Here is a 16,742-nt window from a genome sequence, read left to right on the forward strand (position 1 = left end):
CTGGTGTTAGATACTAGGATCCCATTGAGGTCACTTGTCTTGCTGAATTGGGACTAAAAGATACTGAAAAAATAACAATGAAACCTAGCACAGATTACCTGTAAATTGTTGGATTTCAAGCAATAGTTAAAAAAAAAAAAAAAAAAAAAAAAGCTACTACATTGCAGTGGTGTGAGTTTTGTGAATACTGTGTCCATTTTAATGAATTGTTTCTGACAAACACAGACAAGAACAGCAGAAGAATTTATTCCAAAGCAGTACTGGATATTCAAGGTAACAGCAATAAGAAACATGATGGAGGAAATATGCGTGTGGTTTTTATGTTTAATTCGGGGTCTAAGACATTATCAAAAAGGACAACAGAATAAAAAAATTGATGTGATTTTAGTACTACTAAGCTAGCCAGTGAGAAAAATCTTAAGTCATCACTGGAACTAAGTCAGTGAATGAGTCCAGTCCTTGAGGAGGAATACAAAAGCAACCTCCCAAAGCCACGCCCAAAAATTCCAGAATACTGACCTTTATCGGAACGTTAACTCCCCGAGAAAACTACACTAAGAGAAACTTAAGATGGTTGCCTATTGTCTATTGTTTTGTTGTGGTTTGTTTCTTTTTTTTTTTTTTTTTTTGACTGAAGACATAATTGGCACTTGAATTGTGTGTGTTAAGTATGTCGCTTTCCTTCGGAGCATCCCACTTTTCTCAGAATGTCAATTATATTTTTTCTCTGTACTGGGTGCTGATGATTGGCTTTTCTTTGTCTTGGGACCTGAGTTTTTTGATGTATTTTTCAAGTTCTTGCAGCCTTCCTTATTACACTACAAAACTCCACTCTATTCTGTCTTTCCTTTTACATTCTTTCTGGATCTTTGACTGCTAACCATTATTTTCCATTATTTTCCAATGTTTAACTATTATATATCACTCTACAAGTGAGAGACCCAAGACTTGTTCTATTACATGTACTCCAGCAAAGTCCTTACCAAGCGTGAGGAAAACAAAAATATGATGTGTATGTCATGTATCTTATTTGTCTGTTTTTTCTGTTGTTACTGTTTATGCTCCTACTATGCAAGCACAACATTAGACTTCAGTTAGCCACAAGATATCAGTGTCTTTGGTCAGCTTGTGATTTGTTGTTAACTGCATTTGTTATCTATGCAAATCCCTAATGTGTATTTTACCTGTTCTGTGCCAGTGTGGTTGCTTAATCATATTTTTGTCATGTTAAATTTGTCCTCGTAGAACATAGCTGTTATTTTTCTAGGCTATTGCTGTAATTTGCCAAGATGATTTTGACATGAAAATCATTGCAAAGGGATTTGCAACCATCTCTGTACACCCTGTTGTCAGACACAAATTAAATGATTAGTTTGCCTTTTATTGTGTCTTTAAGGAAAATATTGCCTGGAGTATACATGTATATAGGATGGATTCTGATGGGACATCATTTGGTCAATCTCTGTACTTCAGGTTTACATTTTAAAAAAGATTTGTTTGGTGAATGTTTCTTTATTTTACTAACCTTTTCAGATGCTCATTTGATAACTACTTCTAATTCTTTTGTTCATGAAAAGGATCTCCTATATGGTAATCTTTTGCTTCAAGACCAAGGTTTCCAGAAAAATTTATTTCTTTTAATACTGTTTTGACTTTGGATTTTTAACATGCCCTCTTATTTCTTTTTAAGCAAAAGGAAGATAAAAACTCAAATGCTGTTTGAATGTAAAATCACCTCAAATGTAAGTTTTTCATTCTTCCAGTGCTTTCTCTAAGTACTTGTCTGTTAACTAAGTTTCAGCATTTCATGTTCTTTTTCCATGACTTTTTGCTCATCTGTCCTCTTCCTTTCTGTTTGAGATGCCCAAGATAACATATTTCTGTGCTTAAAAGCAATTTTACAATTCCCATACAGCAGAGTTAATGAACGAATGTGTTGTATTTCAAAGACATTGCTTTTAAAATGCTAAAACAATTATTTTGTGTTTCACAGACAGTTGAAAAATGGTTGCAGACAGATTTTCTCAAACTTTTGTCTTTATGCTGTGTAAGATTTGAAACTTTTTTTTTTTCCTGTTACTATTTCATACAAGGAAAATAGTATCCTTTAGCATAGGATGATGGAAAAAATTAAAACCTCAATTTCCATCCAGTTAACTTTTAGTAAATTTCTTTAACATGATGCTTCTTTTTAGACTTAATTTAGTTTTAATTTACTTGTTTTGGTTTTACATAACCTCAATTATTTCGAATCAAAGTGTTACGAGCCAGATATGAAGTTTGAACAGGAATTTCTCCCCCATCTGAATGAAATTGATATACTTAATTTTCAGTTAAGCTGAGCTCTGCAGGAAGGTGAGACTTACAATTTTATATCTCATAATATTCTTTCTGAAATTTGATATTTTACTTGAGCCACCCTTTTTATCTTGTTCACAGTGGAAAATCAAACAGTGGCAGAACTGTAGCAGGTCTAAGTTATCATGACTTTGTTAGGTTTATGAGTAAAGAGCCACAACACAGTATTCTCCACTATAACAACACCTATGTTCCTATTTATACCTCATGAATATTTAGAAAAGATATGCTCATGGTTAAATTTGTGCGACTCCTTAACCTTCAGCAAATACCTTCCAATATGCTATGTGAGCTCTTTATGCTGACAACATTTTTTCACTTCTTTTTATAAGTTCTGGACCCTGAAAAAAAAAGTGAATATTATCAATGAAATAGGGAAGGTAATGTACTTGCGAACAAGTTACATGTGTACAGGAGCAGTAAGTCAATTCATTAATGTTTTATAATCTCTGCAAGTTGTGTACAAGCACTGTATATACAGTGTGTATATACATATGACACTGTTTAATATACGTTTTGCTTTTACTGCTCAGCTCAGGTTGCCTTAGATGGTTTGGCATTTGGTAGAAAAATACTGAAATACAGCTTTATTAAGTAGAAGGATGATTCTTTCTGGATGATAGGCTGGGTGGACGTGGAGGTGGAAACTTTTTACATAAGTAAGGTTTTTCTGTACTTGATCATTTGAAGCAAAGTAATGCAAAGACTTAAAAGAGAGGGAGTAAGCCTCAAGGGTTGTGGGAAACATGTTAAATTTCAGTTTATCTTAAGGAATATATCAGAGATGAGAAGTAAGGAAAAGCAGGTTTACTGAAAGGCAGAGAGAAACCAAGGTAGCTCTGCGTTATGAATGTCAATAAGCTAAAATAACATAGGAAAGACAAGTGCCAAGTCCCAGTGATTCCCCAGTAGCAATAGATGTAGCTGAGTTCTGTGTCTATAAATTGCTACACAGAAACACAAGGATAACTAGCTATGTTCTCTAGCAGTCATGCACAGCTAAACTGACATGCCTATCTACCTGTGCAGGCAATAAAGTTGGTCTTTAGAAATAGAACCAAAGGAATTCTGGCTAGTCAGGCTTTGCTTTTGTTGCTTAATGGAGAAATTTACACTTTTGTGTATATTTTCACTTTGAGAATATAAAGGTGAAAACAGAAACAATACCTCTTTCACAAAACATGCTTCGCGGTTTTCTTCTTTGCAGCACTGTTCCCTCATGGCAGTAAAAGCCGCAGTGACGGAGGTCAGCTGTTCCTGTGTGATCTGGGGCTTGTATTTAATGAGGTTGATGAGCATTCTGCAAGAAAAGCAAAGAAAGCACTGTGAACCTGGAAGGGTAGGCACACGGATTAGGACCACTTCTCAAACACTACTCCTGCAAAATCTTGTCTTTCTTATTGCCCACTTGCTTTCTATAGCTTTTTTTTTTTTTTTCCACCACTCAGGTAGGTATTTGCAGTGGGGAGTCAGTATGTGCCTCATTCTTCTGTGGGGAAAAAAAAGTGGCAATGCTCATTTTTGGAGTTGTTCCACTGTGAATGCCTATAAATACATACAGCTGGTTTGTGTTGTGTACCACTCCAGAGGGTCCGAGGCAGTATGGGATTGCCATAGCACAAGTTGAGCTCAAAGAGTTGTTTTTTTTTTTTTTTATGTTTTTACACTGTGTCTTGTGCAGCTCCTGTAAAGGACGGTGCAAGGGATTAACTTTAGGCACCTGGTGCTTCCATTCTGGTGGTGTATACACCAGTGCAGATTCCCACCTCTGAAAATGACTTTCTTTCATCAAAGGCAGGTAAATATAGGTTGAACTAGAGAGGAAAAGAAACCACGATAAACATGAGAGGAAAGCAAAACAGTTCGAAAAACATGTCGGTGTGCATTGCCAGGATGAGAATAAGAAACGGGGAACAGTAAAACAGGCATGTCTTACTCCTGCTTCTTGTGCTGTAACTTTTCCTCTTCTGTTGTACACAAGTCTTCGTGGAAAGTGAACAGACCAGGAGTCAATGATAAGGGCACATAATTCTCATCAATTTCTAGTTTCCCCATGCATGGCCTCCTAAGAGCGTAGGAGCTACTACAGCAGTGGCAAACACCGGGGTTTATTGGGTTGGTTAGGTGTCTTCTACATATTTCTCCAAGCACAAGATCCAGCTTTACCAAAAGAGGTGAAAAAAAAACAATCTTATGTCATTGCTTTATTTTCTATTCTTCTCTGAAATAAACCACTCTTAGTAAAGTTGTAAATAATAAACAAGAATTTAAATTAAGCTTTGTTTATGAGATATAAGTTTATTTTTCTACTGAATGCTGTCTTTTGTTAGTGGAAAACTGGTTCATATTTATCAGAATATATATATGTAGTTTTAGAGACTGTTCTTTGTGCATAGGTATTATGTGATTTCTTCATAAAATGGTGCTTCCTTTTGATGTGTATTGATCAGCAGGTTTTGTGGGTATGTTCTACTGTTCCTGTAAACATAAGGTTTCACAAATGATGGCTGGGTACAGGCTGAAGCTTACGTGTTTTGACTTATGGGCTTGGAGAACACTATGGAAGAGCTGCACAAAATGTATCACTTTCATAGAGCAGTATGGCTTCAGGCATCTGGAAAGGATGATTCCTCTAGAAATAACCATCTCTCAGATGAGATCATTAGCTCCAGAGAGAACAGGGTCAGTCTGCCTGTACTGCAAAACTGTTAAATGCTTAGCGCTGGCATGACAATTTCCTGATCCTCACAGAGCATCATTCAAGCATTAACTTCAGTGACACTGCATTATGCTTACTTCAGCTGTGTACCTGGTAGTACACCATCAGTGCAGCTCAGTACCTGAGTCAACCTTTTGCTCATTTACTGGTACTGTAAGTTCTTGGACCCTGCTAGTAGCGGGAATTGTCACAGAAAAGGTAGGAGAAAGATGAGGGGGAAAAAAATTACTCACGTTTTCTTCAGCACAAGGCAATAGCTTGTCCTGGCCTAATTGGCAGCATTTGGAGCCGATTGTAGTCATTTGTTTGGTGAATTTTATTAGCTCTGCAGATGTTAGCTGAGGCATCTTCTTGGTGAAGCTCATGAGAAGCCTGAAATTATAATTGATTTGTTATTGGTGCTTTTGATTCCACCAGGCAGCAGTGAGCAAGCCACTGCCTTCACATGAATAAAGCTCCAGCCAAACCCCACAGAAAAACATTCATTCATACAAGGGCAGGGCGGAGCCTGGTGTTTATAACTCCTGTAGGCAAGTATAAGCATGCTCCGTTAGTCGGAGATCTTTCCTTCTGACCAATCTCTTACCAGGTTAAGTAAAATTAATGGTAAGAAGGTCATTTATATGTTGGTGAGCCCTCTTACGAAACGGTACGTATACTTTTCCTGTGTTATTCACTTCCTTTGAATGTAGGGATCTTGTTTAAAAGCCAAATTGAACTTAAGTGACTTACTGACAGACTAAATCAGGATAGAAGATTAGCTCCAAAAAAGTTCACTTTTTTTTTTTTTCTTTAAAAATATGCTTATTAGCCATCATGGCCAGGAGAAGCATAGCAACTGTTAAATAGGCAGAAGTAGCATACCAGATTTATTGGAAACCTGGAACTCCTAAGGTCTCTTAAAGATCAAGCATGCCCAGGAGTACAAATAGCCTACTCAATCTCCCCAGAGTAAGACAGCAGAAGCCTAACTTTAAGTATGCAAGCAGTTTACAGATTTCATTGAGGTTGCTTACATACTTCGTTAGGCATGTGCTCATTAACCTTGCATATCAGGGCCAGAGTTCCTCCAAGAGGCTTGTGCCTGCATGTTGCATTTAAGCGCAGCATACATTTAAGCTACTCAGGTTTCATTCTGTCTCCTGTAGTTAAATCTTGTTACAATTGTTAATATTTACATCTGCTGCAGGAAATTGAGAGCAAAGTCTTTTGCAAAAGATGCAGCAACTGCCTTTTGGCCAAAATTACAACTCTTAAGTTGGAGCTCATAGCTCAAAATGCAACTATAAAGCAAAAAAAGTCATAGGAAACATAGGTGTGAGATAGAACAAGTTGTCATTTCACTGCCTCAGGAGTTTGGATAAGGACAGAACCCATAAGAAGCAAGAACATTGTTTCAGAAAAGAAAAAAAAGTCTTTAAAGTAATTAATGTAATCTTAAAAGCAATTAACGTATTGGACCACACATTCTAGTGGTGTCATTTAGCCTAGCTTTTTTGCCATACATGGATTTACTCCAGCCTGAGTTGTGCCAGCTGGTACAGCAATAATATACGCATAAAATAAAATCAAGGAATACTCGTTTTGGAAATAGTAGTCTCCTTTCTCCTTGTAAATGTCACAGCTTGTTTTCATCACACTTTCCGTTTCATAAATGTGTTTCTTCAGTTCTTCTTCCTGAGGAAAAGAAATTAGTTTAAGGAGTCACTTTTCAGGGGGAATGCAGAATGCCCTACTGCCTGATGGTGAGGCCTTGATATCCAAGGCTGCCTCTCGCCTGATACATACCACCAATTTTTAATTTCATGAGAAGTCTTTATCTGTCTACAAACTCTATACTGCCTGAATGTGACTATTGTCCAATTGAAACAACTTCATTAAATTCTGTATAATGGACGGAAGGCTAGGTCTGAAACTCAGGGTGGCTCCAAACTGCAGACAAGTACAATGCTAAATGTCTGTATCTGAGACAATAACCACAAGGGTCTTTGACATTTGCAAGAGGGTAACTGTTACTGCAAGGGAGCCTAAAAAAGAGTAGGTAGTGGCTCACAGACATGCAAGCTCCACCCATCTCCCCAGCAGTCTGTCTATTCCTTATAAATTACTGGTGTACCACTGTAGCACCAATGCAGTCTCTTACAAAACATCTTCAGGGAGGGGAGGTTGGGTTCCTCTTAGCTGATGTTTGCAACAAGAGAGGAGTTGGTTCTTGTCCTGTCCCCAGAAAAAAAAATTCGTCTTGACCCAGAGGGCCTGAAGTCTTTCCCACTTACCAGCTCTTTTGATCTACCAGCCTTCTCCCCAGGGTGAGGTTAATACCAAGGGAGGAAAGCAGAGGGCTGCCTGAGGAACCCAGTCCCTCCAGGTGCTGCTGCAGGGGTGCATCCTGCTCCCACTCTGCAATGCCACGTTCATTTCCCCAGCAACCCTTATCTGCCTCCAGTCACTGAAGTCTGTGATGGCTCTGCTGATGCTTTTCTGTACAAGAATCATTTGGGCCTCACAACGTTTGCTACAGGAACTGTGGGTACTTGCTCTAGACCTGGAGTAGGGATAGTCACTATTTAGCCAGAACCAGTTCTATGGTCATGTGTCTGTAACCATCAACGTATTGTGTGAAGCATGATGGCACCCACCCCTCTGCTGCAGCAGTCTTGTGGAGAATCAGTTTTGCAGCACTCCTCCAGCAGGTCCTCATATCCTTTACCAATTCTTAAAAGCATTTGAGCAGAAAATTCAGGGTGTCTTCTGGAATATTCATAGAGAAACCTGCAATATGTGCAGTAGGTATGTAGTGGGTATTAGAGATAAAACAAAACTGCCCACAAGAGATCAGGGATGGTAAGGACAGCAGGGTGCTTTTGGGATGGTCTCATCTGACCTTGCATGTAACGGGGAGAATTTCACAGAATCACAGCATGGGATTCAACCAAATCAAAACTGACTGACTTTGTATGGTTTGGATTTTTGTTCTTTAAATCCTACCTAAATGATGATAAAATAATTTCTAGTAGCAAAGCCATTTATCAATAGACAGGAAAAAAAAAAAACTCTACTAAAAGCAGTCACCTCATCTGGAGTAGTTGTGCTCAATCTATTTCTTGGGGACTTGATACTGTTTCTGTTGCAGCCTTTTTTTTTTTTTTTGCCCAAGTTTAATACTAATAGGATCGGGGCATCATCACACAAAGGAATATGGCTAGAACAGAAATAGATCAAACCTGTTTGGATCAAGACATAAGCCTGACTTAGATAAGTGTTTTTTAATTCTCATTTAAGAGTGGATCAAAGCTATATTTTGACCTTGAGATCAGAACTGATAGTGCCTAATTTTCACATGCATTTCTTCAGTTTTCTCTGAAATAACCATTGTGCCCTGTTCAGCATTTGTTCCTATTCCATATCCTCCACGTTTGAGTGGTATTTCACTCAGGTAAACTTGTATAGTATCACACGCCCACGTGCTCACAGAGCAGGCATCTGAGACTAATAAGCTGAACTTAAACTTTCAAACTGGCTCCTTTTGACCAAAGTAGCAAAACAGCAAAATTGAAGGGTAGAGGAAGATGTGTTACCTGGCTAAGTGCGTATCTTTTTCCTGAGCAAAGCGTTCACATATTCCTTTGTCTTCTATAAACTCCCTGACATGGGGGGACAAGTTCGCAGGTTTGTCATCATTTTCTGCATTAATTATGCATTCACTTCTTTGTAACAGTGGCTTTTCACAGCACTTTTTAATTTTACTTGATATGATGTCTTGGTTGGTGCAGACATAGTGTAGAATCTCTTCCTGAAAGGTAAACAAAGAAAGGAAAGAAATGTTATCGTGTTTTGGTCTCTATTTTTTTGATCAGTATTCTTATCCCTGTTTTACAGACAGAGAAGGCGACACCCAAAGAAAGGAGGTGCCAATGCTGTGCAATGGTCACCTAGCAGAACAAGGAAGACTGAAGTCCTCTCGCTCTATTTGCTGAAGCCTCTTGCTTGCCATTTGATAGGTGCTAGGTAACCACCTAAACAGAGAAGTTAACTCTCTAGCTAGACAGCACAGACAAGTAGTGAGATAAATGGAATTGGTTTGTTAGAAGAAAAGAAGGAACAGAGGACAGGCAGACATTATGTCTTGCAGAAAGTTGCATGGAAAATATATGGCACTGAAGCAGTGTTAGGTCATTTTAGTCATAAAGTGGTTCTTTCTGCCCTTTTGGATGATTTGATGCTGGAAAAATCAAATGAGAGAGTCAAGCAGATTTTTAGACTGAAGAAACAAACTCCAGGTTTGGCAAGCAACCAGAACCTCACATGAGAGAGAAAAAGAAAAAAAAAAAAAAAAAGCATTTAATTTTTCCAACCATATAAAAGTTAAATGAATTTTACCCTATCGTGCATACACTCCAGCATATCTCCACGACAGCAGTCCTTGTGCATGTTAGCAACATCCATCACAAGTTTGCTAACAGTAACAAAATCAGCTTTAGGAAATTTCTGGCTTATCTGAGCAAGTTTCCTGGAATGAAAAACAATACGTAACTGCTTATATTAACGTGAGACTGACAGTTCACACCATTTTCCTGTAGAGGGCGTTATGCAAACTGATCAGAAACGGTCGGCTCCTGCTCCCACTGAAGGTGATAAAAATTGTCCCTTGAAGCCGGTAACTGAGATACTTAAAGTTACCTGAGGATGCTGAGTGAAATACAGTGTGAGATAAAAAAGACGTGGTAGGTGAACATAAAATTACAGGAATAACCTTATGTTTTTAGAGCTGGGCTGTACTGTGCTCACGATCACTCTTTCATCACAAAGAGCTTGGTTAATTTCAAACTTTGTTTTTCAATTTTTGAAAGCTAATGGCAGCTTTTAAGGAAACAGTGGCTACTGTCATGCATAAATTTGTCTTCTTAATCTGTACGCCTTGTTAGATGCTGCTAGTGAGCTGCAAACAAAAATGACGTGGCCAATATTTGGGGTCATCATACTGTGTGCAGGTGTGGATTCACTTTTAAGCTAGTGTGTGATATCCCTGCTTTATTTTAATATGTGTGTGCCAAATGGAGCTTACAGAAGGAGTCAGGAAGGATTGCAATGAGTGTCTGTAGCAAAGCATTACATCTTGGTGATGAATTTGGCCGTTCTGTAGCCAAAGCAAACAAATGCAAGCCTTGTTTGGCAAGCAGGGGGAAGACTTACAGAGCCTTTATGGTCCTTTCTCCAAACTTCTTCAGAATTCCACATGTGTGTTCCTGCCTCAGGCCATCTTCTCTGACTGGCTTCACTACCTTTGGTGCCTGGTAGAAAGATGTTAAAGGCCATGAAAACAGAACAAAAGACAAGACAATGCTTTAGGGTAAAACAACTGATTTTTTATTTATTTATTTATTTATTTAGGAGGGATTTTTAATTAGTGATAGAAAGACTTTTACTGTCCAAGCTGCAATCTGAACTAAGTGTTGTGCCTGCTATTTACTTATCAGCATGTATTAAATAAGTATTCTGCGAAAGGAAACTAGAACCCTTCTAGAGAGTAATTTATTATTTTTAGGGTGGGGAAGAAATCTTCACCTGGAAGCTACAGGACTGCCTTTGTGTTACTATTAGCTAATGTTAGTTGTCATTTGTTAGTGGTATTAGCTGCCATCTCAGGAAGCCCAGCCAGAGCGTAAGAAAGGCATATTCAGCAAGGGCAGGTTTCCCATGCTTATTTTCCACTGTTAAGGTAAGTTGCTGTGAATTTCTGACTCTAGTTACATGTGGAACATACCTCTACAGTGCAAACACTTGGCCAAGCAGGTGATGCGCTATCATTATGGGGCTATAAACAGGGAAAAACGAACAAACAAAAACACCACACCACAGATTTCTGCACTCTGCATACTACCACTTCCTCTCCAGGCATCCTTACAACAAACGTTGTGCACATAGCAAAGGCAGAACTGATACCATGGCAGGTGTGGGGACTGCCCTTGGCTCCATATACATCTACCCAACATCCCAATTCAGGTATTTTCATTTAAAAATTTAAACTATAATTTCAGAGAGCATTTAAGTGTGATTTCAGCCCATCCTTAACAAGGTGAATTCTAACATCAGATGCAGATACTGAAAAAGAAACAGACAATAGCCCTGCTTTGGCATTTGTTTAGCTATGGCAAAGCCACTGCTCACATGTTGTTAAACTAAACCCCTGATATGTCATACCTGTCTCCGAAAGCATTCCTCCAGGTTATGAGTGGGGTTTTCGGCACTTCTACAGCAGTCCTTCATCATCTCATCATAATGGATAGCAACAGAAAGGATTGTTGGGGCATAGAGGAAAGGATGCCTTCTGGAAATCTCATAGATGAAACTAAAACAGAGAGTAATGTCTTTACTTTCAGAATAAGCCCCCACATACAGGGGACTGCAGTGTTATTGTAGCATCTGCCAGTACATTAAAATAATAGCTACTAAAAGTGACTGTTTTCCTGTCAAAACTATTAGCTGTATAGTGCAGTGTTTATCCTGGAAAAAGTCTGATGGGGCTACCATTTTCCTAGAAATGAGGTGCTCAAATCCTGATGGTCCTGGCCTAGAGGTCGCAAAACATCTGCTTGCCTTTTTAGGACTGAAGGGAGGTCCTTGGTTTCCAGATGAGCCCTCTGGATAAACTACAATGAAATAGGTCATATTGTTTATCATTTGGACATATATTCAAAGCAGGAGGTGGCCGAACAAGGTTCACATAAGGATAATCAGAGCTGGCTGGATTATACAAATGTTTCTCATTAAGAAGGAAAAAGAAGATAGCATTACAGAGAGTCTCATATTGAACTTTTGGTTGGTACTGCATTTATGGTCTCTAGGCTTGATATTATCATATCCAGGCAATGAACTTATGATTTATTTACTTACTATCCTGTTAACGAATGTTGATTCTGTGAATAATTTTTGCAGGCAGCTTCAGCATTTGGCCTTTCAAAAGGAGAAATGAATGCTCTTGATGAATTTTTAAGGGAGAGAAAGCAATCGTTTCTTTCAGGGTCCTTTTTAGCACAGCAGTCAGTAAACCTTGGAAGATTTTCCTCCTGGCATATTGTATCGAGGAAAATCTTGTCCTGTGAAAAATTAGAAAAAAAAAGTTGATGCGTGTGAGCATTCCATTTTACTCTTTTGAGCTTTCTGGGGAGACTTGTTAACCCAACAAGCCCTCACTTGCATAAATGTGTAGATTCTCTCTTTTTCTTTCCTCCTGCTTTGACTGCAATGAATATCAGACTGACCTCTAAAACATAAATGATATGTCATGCTCTGATAGCTACTATTATGCCAAGACAGACTTTGAAGTGAAGTGGTTTTGGAACACACTGTCCAGGTTTCACTGAACTTAAACCAACATTCGGACCCTTGTTTCTTGATTACATTTGAGATGATAGGTAAGATTTGCACAGTGTTGTTTCTAACATAGCAGGATTTATTCTTTTCTAATTAAAGTCAGCTGATGAGTCCTTGTTTCTTGTTCATAAAATAGCAATGTTCAGGTTCAGCTGTCAGTCATGTGTCAGCTGGGAACTGTTTTTATTCAGGGTTTGCTTCAGACCCAAGTTTAACAAATAGAAATGTGTCATAACACAGACGGATAGTCATGTTTTGTGATTGAATCTGCCAGCTCAAAAGTGTGTTGGAGCAGACGCCACCAAAAACTAGCAGTGTGAGTTAATGGAGTAGAACAAACATCTATAGGCATCATATTTGCTAGGAACATCTAATTAGGCTCTACTGGTTTATTTTTTTTTTTACACTAGCCATAAAAGCACAACTTTGCAACCATCTTTTACAAAGATATAGATGAAGTAATTCAAAAGTTGCTGTGATATATGGTGGGGGCAGAACATTTTTTTCCTCCACTCATCTTGAGATGCCTTATAGGTGAGAGCATGGCAAGGGAAAAACGTCAATAAAAGCAAATCTATACACAAATAAATCACATCTCCTAATAATGTGTTCCTTTTCGGAAGAAATATGTACCAGTACTCTGAAATTATAAGTCACGTTTGAAAGTCTGTGCCATATTAGAAGTATGGACAAGCTTACCAAAGGCTTCAGACAATCTGGGTTGTCTCCATCTGCAGCAGCGCACCTTTTGGCAAGATCTGTTACAGTTTCAGCCATTTTAACCGCTTTGGTGAATGTGCTTCCTTGCACGTACTGAGCAAACATGATCATGGCACTACAAGAACACAGAGCGATAAAGATGTTGCTGCCTGCCTAAAAACTCATCACATTACTTTTAGTGTGAAACAGTAAGATGATCATATTCTGTGATTTTTGTCATCACAGACTGAGTTTGCATGGGCTGGTGGAAGAAGTCTTTTGAGTTTGACTCACTGTATGTGTTCATTTCCAAATGACACAAAATACCACAGGGATGTTCATTGGCAGCAAATTTGCAAGTAGACTTTTTATCTGGACAACTTACATGGCTTTAAAATTATTCTCCTGCAGCTGAGAAAAACGCTGGCCAATGCTGTTTTTTTCCTCTGAAAAACAAGATAATTAGTCTTTGAACAATAATAAAAAAATGTTAAGTGAATTCTTCAAATGCTTTATATATATATATATATATATATACAGGAGTTTCAGAAAAACATAATTCAGTGCCTGAGGTAGTGGCACTAGGTTTGGAAGGCATAAGCTCATATTACCTATCTGACTTAAGTATGAAGATGTGAATTAGTTTTTGAAGTACAGGGCCAATATAGTTCCCCTGACTCATTCAAGTGTTGTGGAAGGAATTTGCTGAAACCTAGAAGGTGTTCAGCTACTTAGATGATGCAAGTCACGTGATTAAACTCATTAGAAAATACCTTTTAACCTTATTTTAGCTATTTAAGGGTGTACTTAACTGTTTCGTTGCAGATAAAGGCTTCTCTATGTAGAAAGCATGGAATAATTTGAGGGCTACATTGGTAGTCAAAGCTCCACAAAAATTCACAGAGCCACATCCTTCTGTACAAGCTCTGCATTGGCCCAGTGGAAAACAAATGTGCTCAATCTACCTGAAGATTATGTGCAAATATTTTTCTTTTGTCAGTGGATTATTTATTAATGGAAAAACCTAAACCTAATCATTTCTTGAGTTCCTCATTCATTAGAGAATATTTTCAGAGATTAATTTCAACATAGTGGGTATATTCCCGAATCAGGATGATACTGGCTCACATCCATGTCAGTAGGGCTGAGAGCAGTATAAAAAGATCAAAGTGAAGAAATAAGCCAGCTTCTCCAAGTAACTAGGAAGTGTGAATTGGGATGATAAGAAGAGATAATAAAAATAGCAGTTGTTTTATGGTCTTGGGCTATTTACTGCATTTGGATGTTCTGAAGATGAGAACATGACTAATGATAGAAATATGTAAAGTGAAAGACTCATCTGAACTGCACACTACAGGAGGTTTTCATTTGCCTCATTTTTGGCACTTGACCTTAGTGCAAGGCAGGGCCATCATAAGCCTCTCCAGGAGTCAGTGAAGAGCAACTTAGATTCCTCCAAAGCATAATAAAGAGAAATTGCATAACTTAGCTACTGAATAGCCATCTGGATGTAGCATCCTTCTTGTGCCTTCACTGTGTCACTCTCCCATGGACTATAGAGGGAAGCTAAAACAACTGCAGTCTTTACTTCAGCAGTTCTCGGAGTACCTGAAATTCAGTGGAATAACTCCCCCAAAGATTAAATTACCCTTCAATACACATCCTCTCAGTAAGTTCAGGCTGTCCCACTACATGGACTCTCAAGACATTAAGAAGCATCATGTCTACGGTTGATCTCAAGAAACAAGTTATACAGCTACAGTGTTGTCGTATATCTTTCACTGCTAAGAAAATACTATCTAAAATTGACAGTGATAAAGTGAGATACCAAATAACCATGCATGCCAAGTTGTATTTATCAGCATTAAATGAAAGAATAGAATAAAAATATGAGATATATGCTTACCTATGTCCCAATAACTTCTAGGCAGGGCTTTGACTACAGTAAAGCTTACTAATAAAATGATATAAATTACTGTTCTCCAATTCATAATGTCAGCCTTTGGCAGAAGCCTGAGATGGGTTTGGTTTATCTCTGAAAGGCAGAAAGATTTAAGAGGAATGATCTTATATACTCTACCAAATGATTTCTGGTTAATCAAAACCCTTTTAGTGCCATATATAACATTAACCCTTTTAGAATATTCCCACAATAATTAAACATGACATTATTTGCTTAGTATGATGGACCGACCAGCTTGTTGCAAAGAAGGAACCTTGTAGATTCTTTTTTCCCCCTGAAATTTAGACAAATAGACATTTTAAACTTATCACACTTCAAACAAGAAGTTTAAACATTCTTTCTGCTTTTTATCATGAATGTAGATCTCTTCTACTTACAGATTTGTTCAAAGGTGATTGCTGTGCAGAAGATGCCTTTGTAACACACTGTTGACTGAAAGAACACAAGTTCATCAGTTACCCTGAGATTTTTGCATCTTTCCCTGCTGAGCAAGCTATCTCTTGTTCCCACACTTGGTGGCTCCCACACTTGGCATGGTGAAAAAGGTGAAATTAAGCAGCCCATGCAATGTATTTGCAGCATTAACAATTAGCATCAAAGTATGTCAGAAATCTTGAGACAAAATCAAAACTATAATGAATGGGAAAAATAATAAAGTTACTTAGTGCCTTCTTAAAAAGTATTCTATAATCATCATCATGATGAAAACATCATATTTTTGGAGATAGAATGGCTTCAGAGAGCCATGGGTATTTGTAACTAAGAGACAGGCGGGCAAGGATATGTATATTCGGTCTGAAGGAGGCAACAAAGATAGAACTTCTTATTTTTTTTTAATGAGAAACTGGCAATATTCTTTGTTCCATGCTGAAGAAAGATGATGAGGGTTGTTTGTTATCGCATGAGACAGTATCAAAAGGAAAAAGATTCTGAATGAAGGTGGGAGCATGGGGACAATCTGGGGACTACCTACTGCAATCCCACATCACTTCCCCTAGAAGCAGCAGGGAGAGATGCAGATTGATCCTCTTAATTTCAGAATGGTACCCTAATACAACCTTGCTACTCTAAGCTCTAAAACTAAGGGAAGTGGGGGGATGAGTATTTGCTTGAAGAAAAACTGCAGAAACAGCTGAGACACTGATGTTAGAAACTTTTTTATAGCAAGTTCTTTATGGCAGGAGTGTGTTTGAGAGTTTATGTGTAACATGTTGTCCTAAGTATTTCAGGAAGCTGTACTTGGCTGCTGCATTTAAAACCCTTAAAATCCAGTTCTCTATTGACGTTTACAATGCTTAGGATGGTTAAATATTTTTATATATTTAATCACTATTAGGGTAGCAATGTATCTATCTACAATGAACACTCTCTCATTTGCAGGAGGAAAATGTGTGTACAATATTTAACCAGAAGGAAAGAGTGTGTCAAACAGCCAAAATAATCAAGAATTCGTGCTTTTCAAACTTTAGAAACCATGCCAACAAAATCTGTTTTACACTTATAGAGACCAGAGTTGTCTCCAGACCTTCTTCAAACTATCTGGCAAAGGCCAAGGTAGAGCTAGAACAAGCTGATTGCAGTCAGGGTTTTTGGAGCTATAAATTCCCATCAGCTGGGGATGGCTGCATG

General features: G+C 38.1%; 1 protein-coding gene and 1 long non-coding RNA gene across 3 annotated transcripts in view; one reads left to right on the plus strand and one right to left on the minus strand.

Moving 5' to 3' along the window:
- Positions 1-1,448: 1,448 nt before the first annotated feature.
- Positions 1,449-15,302, minus strand: AFP (alpha-fetoprotein). 2 transcript variants are annotated; one of them, XM_072037571.1, is made up of 14 exons: positions 15,057-15,302; positions 13,536-13,596; positions 13,151-13,286; positions 11,972-12,174; positions 11,279-11,426; positions 10,271-10,368; positions 9,458-9,587; positions 8,656-8,870; positions 7,717-7,849; positions 6,657-6,754; positions 5,311-5,449; positions 4,295-4,518; positions 3,526-3,658; positions 1,449-2,699 (listed from the first exon to the last, which is right to left on the minus strand). In XM_072037571.1, exons 1-14 carry the CDS (start codon positions 15,139-15,141, stop codon positions 2,655-2,657), a joined length of 1,848 nt encoding a protein of 615 aa, XP_071893672.1. In that variant the 5' UTR covers positions 15,142-15,302; the 3' UTR covers positions 1,449-2,654. The 2 variants fall into 2 exon arrangements, with proteins under 2 accessions (XP_071893672.1, XP_038034002.2); XM_038178074.2 differs by lacking the exon at positions 1,449-2,699 and having other exon boundaries at positions 3,231-3,658.
- The window catches only part of LOC140002480 (uncharacterized), a 57,564-nt gene continuing 50,492 nt past the window's right edge, over positions 9,671-16,742 (plus strand). The window contains exon 1 of the long non-coding RNA XR_011809183.1: positions 9,671-9,801. This is a non-coding gene — a long non-coding RNA (uncharacterized lncRNA). The remainder of the gene's footprint in view (positions 9,802-16,742) is intronic.

The sequence above is a fragment of the Anas platyrhynchos genome, chromosome 4, assembly GCF_047663525.1.
Source record: "Anas platyrhynchos isolate ZD024472 breed Pekin duck chromosome 4, IASCAAS_PekinDuck_T2T, whole genome shotgun sequence".
Lineage (NCBI taxonomy): Eukaryota > Metazoa > Chordata > Aves > Anseriformes > Anatidae > Anas > Anas platyrhynchos.